General features: G+C 39.0%; 1 protein-coding gene across 1 annotated transcript in view; it reads left to right on the top strand.

Moving 5' to 3' along the window:
- The first annotated feature begins 2378 nt into the window (after positions 1-2378).
- The window catches only part of LYPD6 (LY6/PLAUR domain containing 6), a 23577-nt gene continuing 17840 nt past the window's right edge, over positions 2379-8115 (top strand). The window contains exon 1 of the mRNA XM_004674666.2: positions 2379-2496. Coding sequence (XP_004674723.1) covers positions 2379-2496 — 118 coding nt within the window. The remainder of the gene's footprint in view (positions 2497-8115) is intronic.

Raw genomic sequence — 8115 nt, 5'->3', positions numbered from 1 at the left:
CTTTTTTTGTCTTGGATTTGCTTATCCCAAGATTATGGGATGAGCAAATAAAATCTAGCAGCTGCAGTCCTTCCCCATGTTCTCCTGTGGAAAACACTTGCACTACAGCACTAAGGGGAGTCCATTGTTCCATATATGTGAAACACTGGTGTTGACATCGAGTTTCACATTAAAAAGAATGTGGGTAGGCAGGCCCTCCCTGGTGGTGCAGCGGGTTAAAGCACAGCACTAAGAAGCTAAAGCTACTTCAGCATGAGTTCCAACCCTGCCCTGGAGGTGATCCACATGGCGTGGCAGACCTCTCCTGACCCTCCCGCTGCTCCCCTCAGCAGTGTACTCTGTTGATTTGCCTGTTGTGCTCCCCACTCTGTCTCTGTGAATTCTATCACCACCCTTCCACCTCTAGCCTGCCACTCAGTTCTGTATGCATAAATAAATAAATCTTAAACAAAAAAAAAAAACAAAAAACAATAAACCGTGGGTTGGCAACTAGTTGATATTTAATGGTGAATGATAGATAGATAGATAGATAGATAGATAGATAGATAGATAGATAGATAGATAGATAGATAGATATCCAGATAGATAGATGATAGGTAGGTAGATAGATAAGTAGGTAGGTAGATAGATAGATAGAGACTTTTTTCAATATCCCTCTCAAACTGAGTCCTGCCATAGTTTGTATGGAAATGAGTAGGTTGATGAGGTGCAGCTAGGTTTCCTTGGGGTCCTACAGATTGGTCCTGCAGTTGCAGCATCAACTTCCACAGGGACGTACAACAAAAAATACTGCATTCATGTGCGTGAGACCATGCTTGACTCTGTTACTCAGCAAGGGAAAGATACCACTGGTAATTGTTTTCTTATCATATTGCTCATTAAGTGCCCAGCACAATGCCTGGCAGTCACATTTATTAAGTGAACACAAGATGTAATCCAACATGGCTAGTGGAAATGAAATTGGCATGTGAGGGTGGAATTGGCATCTTTAGGCAATTACAGGATAATAAGTGCTCTACCCTATTTTCTCAATACATATTTTTTAAAATGTAATGAGCATACTAATCCATCTGGAATTCATTTTACTCTCTCATGCAATGTTTGGTTTCATTGAACCTTTTTCATAATTTTTAATCAAGTTATGTTAATGCTATTTATTATTTTCCTGTTTTGTAATTTTGAAACATTGCTTTATCATTATAAATTACTGAATCTATTTCTTATTTCCTTATGTTTTTCCATTTTCTCTATTCATTTAAAAACTTCCTATCAATATGAGGCCTCCTTGGTGGCCTTGGGGTTAAGTCTCAGTGCTACTAATACAGCAACCTTAGGAAGAGCACAGTGTCAACTAGTGTTTAAAACTGTTGGATCCGGGCCCTCCCTGGTGGCTCAGCAGGTTAATGCATAGCACGAAGAAGCAAAAGCCAGTACAGCATGAGTTCGATCTCCACCCCAGAGGTGTGGCAGACCTCTCCTGACTCGCCCGTTGCTCCCCTCAGCAGTGTATTTTGTCAGTCGGTCTGTTCTGCTCCCCACTCTACCTCTGGTGAATCCTCTGACAGCCCCTGTGCCTCTGCCTGTACCCCAGTTCTGTATGCATAAGTAAAGAAATCTTAAAAATGTAGACTCCATGGTCAGACTGCCTGGTTTTGTGTCAACTCCTTTACTGGACTTCAGCTTACTCAAAATGTGATGATGGCCCCCCTCTTGTGGGATTTTAAAAGGATAAGTTGATGCATGTAGAGGACTCAGCGTGCATGCATGGTCAGTAGTGTTAGTTATGGAGTAAAGAAATGTTGAACAATAAAAATAATTTTTGGTGTGGGTGACAACTGATTTACCCACCTCTCTTCCCCCCTCCCCACCCCAAATCTGAAAGTTTGTACAAGTTTGCAAGGGCAACAGGACCTGGTGAGGCTGAGCTCTTCTGCCTGGCCTTTGCTGTTATCAGGGAAATGCCTCTGAGTTTTGTTCCTGACTTATTTATTGTTGCATTCTGGCAACGGTCCCTTGGCCTCCTGACAATAAAAGCTGAATTTCATTAAAAGTCAATCTCTCTTGATCCCATCTCTGTTGAACATTATGGGAGCTGCTACCAATAGAGCTTTAGCAACCTGATTGAGAATAGTATAGATTTATCTGGAATTTTTTAAATGCTCTAAAATGACCAAATGTGTGTCCTCACTTCCTTTGTGCTCTCAGAACCCTATTCCTCTCTAGCTCACTGTACCAACACAGGAACTTAGCCAAGTCTCCTGGGGCTCTTGAGTCAGAAACTGAGATGCATCTTGCTTCCTATTTCAGGTGCGAGTTCTCTCCAGTCATCCTAAGTCCCCGCTCCCAGGTCCCCTGTATGAGTGACACCTCGGTCTGCCATGGAACCTGGCCCTGCCCTGGCCTGGCTACTGCTGCTGAGCCTGTTGGCTGATTGTCTGAAAGCTGCTCAGTCCCGAGACTTCACAGTGAAAGACATAATCTACCTCCACCCTTCAAGTAAGACTGTTCTCTTTGCTGCAGAAATGTCACTTTATTTTAAGACATGAGTTGAAAAATGGCCAGCACAAGGCAGCCTTCAAGGCAGGGAACTTCTGGTAGTTTAACTGGAAGTGCAGGTGCTACCGTAGATGCTCTATTTTTACTCTCACCTTTTTATGGGGGCGTGGGGTTAACTTTATTCATTTTAAGGCAAATTATTAGGCTTGTTTTCTGTTTCCTGCACAATTTCTCTGATTGTGAACACCCTCCCTTTGACTCATGCCAACTCTCAGTCACTTATCAAAGGGAACCGCCATGTCCCAGAAGAAAGGTGTTTGCGAAAGATCATCTTTTATAGGCAAGATATTATCTGGTCTTCCTGTCTGTGCATCTTATTCTCTGTTGCAAAGTAATTGCTTCCTGTAACTTCCTATTCCGTAGGTCTTTTGGTTTCCTGTGTTTAAGAGTTATCTAGGGAGTGTATAAAAATGTAGATGGCCATCTCCCTTCTCTAGAGTGTCTAGTTGTATATAACTGAAGCTGTATCCATGGTTTTTAACTCAGCAAGAATTTTGAGTGTATCTGCTACCAGGATTCTAAGGATCGCATTTTGGCTACAACCTCTGTATTTATGTCATCTCTTTTATTTTTGTTGAATTCCTTTCTGGGTTGCCCTTATGGTGGTAAAAATTAACTATATTTATGTTTTTACCTTTAGCATTTTGAAGAGGTGTATTACTCTGTTGAGATGTTGTATTCAAAAAATATTTTTTGAGTGTCTCCTGTGTATCAAGCCTTGGGACAAGCCTGGAGACATAAAATAAAGCAGTCTGTGTTTTTGAGGACCTTAGAATCTAAAAGTTAGGGTACCATCTCTAAGACTCCTTGGATACCTGTATGGTTAGATGATTTAACACCTGTCTGTTTGGGTTTAGAAGCAGTGGTCTGAGATATACACATGTTGCTTTTGTAGTCTTTGGATTTGAAATTAATTCCCTAACTTTGTGAAGGCATACAAAGCTCTTACTGTGGGAAAATGCAAATGCTCAATAAATATTTGGAAATCTTTTTAACTGTTTACACATTTCTAAAGTATATGAAATAATACACATCCTGTAGTATTATTTTGTGGACAAGAAGCAATATCTGAAAACACTTGGTATTTACATGATAGCAATTGGATGGTTGTTGTTTATGATGGTGCTGTAATTGGTTTAGATAGAAAACTGAGAGTGCTAAAAATACTTCACTCTAGTTTTTTAAACTTTAAGTGTACTTTTGACAAGCAGCAAATAGTTTAATGCATTGTTTCTCTCACTAGTTTAGTCTGGTGCCTACTAGTTAATAGTTAATTTGGGGGAAGCTCACTTGGCTGTTTGTTTCTGCAGGATGGTTTGCTTTGATTTAGTAAGATTCATGAAAAGAAGGTGTTTAGTAATTGCTTAACTTCAGGATTGGAGATTTTATTCTTTTTCCCAAAGAGCCATACCTTTCAAAATTAGACTTGGTCAACAAAACTTAGATTCTTAGGTTTGTAAGGATTTTCATTTTTTTATGGGATCATCTGTCTGCTTTAATGACAGACTCAGTAGTCACTTAGGCTGACAGCTAGCATTCTCTAAGGAAGTAGTTGCCCACGTAGGGTATAGAGGAAAACTGAGAAGATGAGACCTCAGTGAACATGAACAAAACAAACACACACTGACCTCTCTTGCCTCAGCAGTGTGTGTGTGTGTGTTTGTGGGGGGGGGGGGGAGCTGTCTGGATGGAGAAGACTCCTCTGGGTCTTCAGAATGTCCATTTCAGAATAGAATCTTTGAAGAATGAGTTCTGCCAGATCAGATCAGGAATCACTTGTACTCGTTTGAAGTTGGGGAAAGTTCTGCTCACGAGACCAGTGTTAATTAAATGAAGACCAGGCCTAATTAAAAAGAACTCACCATACACAAAGAATTGCTGGGGTTTGCTGGTAAGATTTTGAGATATGGAAAAGTACAGAGAAGTCATTCTTTAGCTAGATCGCATATAGGACCTTCACTAGCAGGTGGGAGTTGCATTCTCTTTAGTTTCCCTAACAAGTACAAGTTCTTGCTGGAGTGAAGCTACCACCAGCAGGTCCTACGTGGGCAGAATTTTGTTTTTCTGTGCACTTTAAAGCCGAGTTCACATCATATTTCTCTGAACTAGTTTGGAAGTTTTTGGTTTTGTTTGGTTGTTTTCACACTTTCATTTTTTAAATGGTCATGGTCCTCTGCCCAGAGCAGGACCCACTGGACTATGTTTCAATGGAGCGATTTCTCTACTAATAAGGCTCTTCTGTAGAACACACACCATAAAAAATATATGAGGGATGTGTGAGATTATTTTGATTTTAAATTATTAATGAATCACCTTGCTTTGTAGATGGAGGCACAAACAGCTTTTGTGGGGTAGGGGGAGTTGTGGCCGGGTTGAGGGGGCGGCAGTCAGCAAGTGAGCTGGATTCCATTAATGTCAGGTACAGCTCAGAACCTGCCCAAGGAGAAATGCATTGATGCTGGAGATATGAGAAAATACACAAGTTTTCTATAGCAGAAAAACACACACTATTTTCTCATGATCTGAACAGACCTTAGAGATTGTAAATGAGTTGAGATTAGAACCCAGGTAGGGAAAGTTGAACCTGCAATGACCAAGCTCCTTTGCTCTCTGGTTCCCTAATCTTCAAGGTTTCCTAAGCCATTAAAGGGAATAAACTTTATGGTTTTCAAACTTGAGGCTCTGCCCCCAATATTATTCTTTTCTATAATTTGTATGTATTTTTTTTCTGTTCAAAATGAATGAATTTCTTTTTAGCCCATGATTAAATTTCCAAAACCTGGATTATTCCTGGTGGCACAACAGGTTAAGCACAGCACTGTGAAGCTCTCCACAGCCACTGCAGCACGACTTTGATCCCAGCCAGGGAGCTGACCCACATGGCACAGCAATTCTCTCAGACCTGCCTGCTGCTCCCCTCAGTAGTGTACTTCAGTACATCTGCATGTTCTGCTCCCCATTCTGCCTCTGGTGAATCTTCTCACCCACCGTACCTCTGGCCTGTACCGCAGTTCATATGCATAAATAAATAAAACTTTTTTAAAAAGTTCCAAAATCTAATTAAAAGACTTCAAAAGAGGATTGCATGTTAAGAGAAATGGAACTACTCACTTGGTTGTTGTATATCATGAGATAGCAGAATTTTATTTCATAAGTGACTTCAACCTGTTCTTGGCCTCCATTTCCTTCCTTGTAATAGAAATTTTCCTAAGAAAGCCAATTTTCCTCTGTTTGCTTATTCTGAGTCTTTTCTTAAGCCTGTGGACCAAAAAGTTAGATCTTTGCAGGGGGTTGTTTATATCCAGATAGAGAGCCTGTGAAGTTTTTTCATAATTCTAAATTGCATAAATCTTAGGGGTAATGAGATTTTCTAGAAAGGTATCAGGAAATGCATTTCAATCAGAACTGTGTTCATGGTTTTAAAATTATACTGGTAGTAGAACTGAAGCAGGGTGGGCTGGAGGTGGGGAAAAGGGTAGAGAATGCATGATATATAGGAGAGCCTATAATGGCAGAGAAGGGTTATGGTTGACTTGATGGTGGTTGAGGTGCGGTAACATATATCTGAGATGTGATCCTGAACCTCTGAATCCTATATAGTTTCGAATCAGTCATTTCAATAAAAACAACAAAATAATTATAATAAATACAAAATTAACAGGCAACTATATATCAGAGACACTCTGAAGGGGAAGGGGAAGGAAAGGTGTCAAAACAGGATGGAAGAGCACAAGGGATTATGATGACAATGCATGTGTGACCTGGTGGTGGGAATTTTGTAGGAGAAAGCATACACTGTACAAAAATGAAAAATGGTGTAAATACCTATATATAAATAAAAAATAAAAAAAACAAGACTAACAAAATATTATACTCAATATTTTTTGCTATACACATGGAAAAGGAAGATCAGCTTATTAGCTTTCTAGAAATGTTATATTTGCAGCCAGTTCCAAAAACAGTGAAAATTAATTTGGCAAGAATATAAACAAAGTTTGTATGCATTGTTTATCAGCAGACATTTCAATATAAGATTCGCTTCCCACCATGGTTGTGGTAACTGAAGGCCTTTGTCCAGGCAAAAGTTCCAAGAGATGGGAACAAAGATGAAATCTTTTCCGATGCCTTACAAATGAATTATGGTCGGTTGAACTATGGCTGACCATGAGAGTTAATGGGCAGATTATGTTACAGGAAGTAACCGGGCACTTTGTCGTTTCTCTTTTTCATTACAATCACCTTCTCTTGAGGGACCAAGGACTTATGCCCTGAAATACAGAGTACTAAGCTTATTAACTCTGTGATCAAGAGCCAAATTAGATTCATTCACAGCTGGGGCCGCAACAATTTGAAACTCTACTTGCTCTGTACTGCTTTGAAGTGAAAAAGAAGAAAATAGCATATCTCTTAGGAACTTTCCTTCCTTTAAAAAAAGAAATCTTTATCAGATGCAGTATCAATTAGCAAGTTACTGAAGATAGTTTTGTTCATTGTAGACCTTACTTTAGGCTACAATCCAGAGAGAATTTCACCATTTACTTGGTATTGTGCTATAATTAGTCCCTTAAAACTGTTCTCAGGGATTTGCCAGGCTGAAAAGTGTTTGATTATTTACTGGTTAGTAATAATCTGCCAAGATGTAAATATAAGTTCTTATAGGCAAACATTAAACTGTTGTCATTGAGAAAATGCATAGATATGAGCTTGTAGATTTTCAAATAAACTCACCAAAAATGATATAATTTGGTTAATTACTGATGGCATGTGCTGCTAATCACATTCAGATACTTGCAACATAGCACTGTTTTGGTGCCATAGTTTTTAAGCTCATATTCCTGTTGCTATTTCGATAGACTGGAGTTATCTCAGAGTCCAGACCTACATATTATAAGAAATGACAGTTTTTAATTTAATATGTCACTGATAAAATAATTTAGAAGAGTCTATTTTATAATCTATATTTTGGGGCACTACAGCTTATTAATGCTGGGTTCCTAATACTTGTATATTTGGAGTGGCTGGATCGTCAATCTTCATTCAAAGTTCTTAATTTATCTCCTTGATGGGAGAGTTTCCAGGAATAACTAATTCAACATTCCAGCTAAAAGTTTTACTGGCTTCAATGACAGACAGATAAAATTGGATACTCTAGTGAATTAATCATGCAAGCTGAAGAGGTACAGCTAGCTTGCAGTCAAAAACCTTAGTATCAAGATCATTTTTTGAGCAAAGCTATTCTTTGATTTCTCATTTACATTTTTTTTCTTAAAACTCACATTGATAATTCTACATCAGATTTTACAAGCTATTTCAGGCTTATTTGTATTAAATATTCTAAAGTTGATAAAGTTGATAGTGAAACCTTTTTTTTTTTTTTTTTTTTTTTGCTTATCCAACTAGGACATTTTCTTTATTTTTTCTTTAAAGATTTATTTATTTGTACATACAGAACTGGGGTACAGGCCAGAGGCTCACGGGTGGTGAGAGGCTTCACCAGAGACAGAGTGGGGAGCAGAACAGGCAGATCGATGAAGTACACTGCTGAGGGGAGCAGCAGGC

The sequence above is a fragment of the Condylura cristata genome, unplaced genomic scaffold (assembly GCF_000260355.1).
Source record: "Condylura cristata isolate star-nosed mole 26May11 unplaced genomic scaffold, ConCri1.0 scaffold00002, whole genome shotgun sequence".
NCBI classification, from domain to species: Eukaryota; Metazoa; Chordata; class Mammalia; order Eulipotyphla; family Talpidae; genus Condylura; species Condylura cristata.
This window is presented reverse-complemented; position numbering and strand designations above follow the sequence as displayed.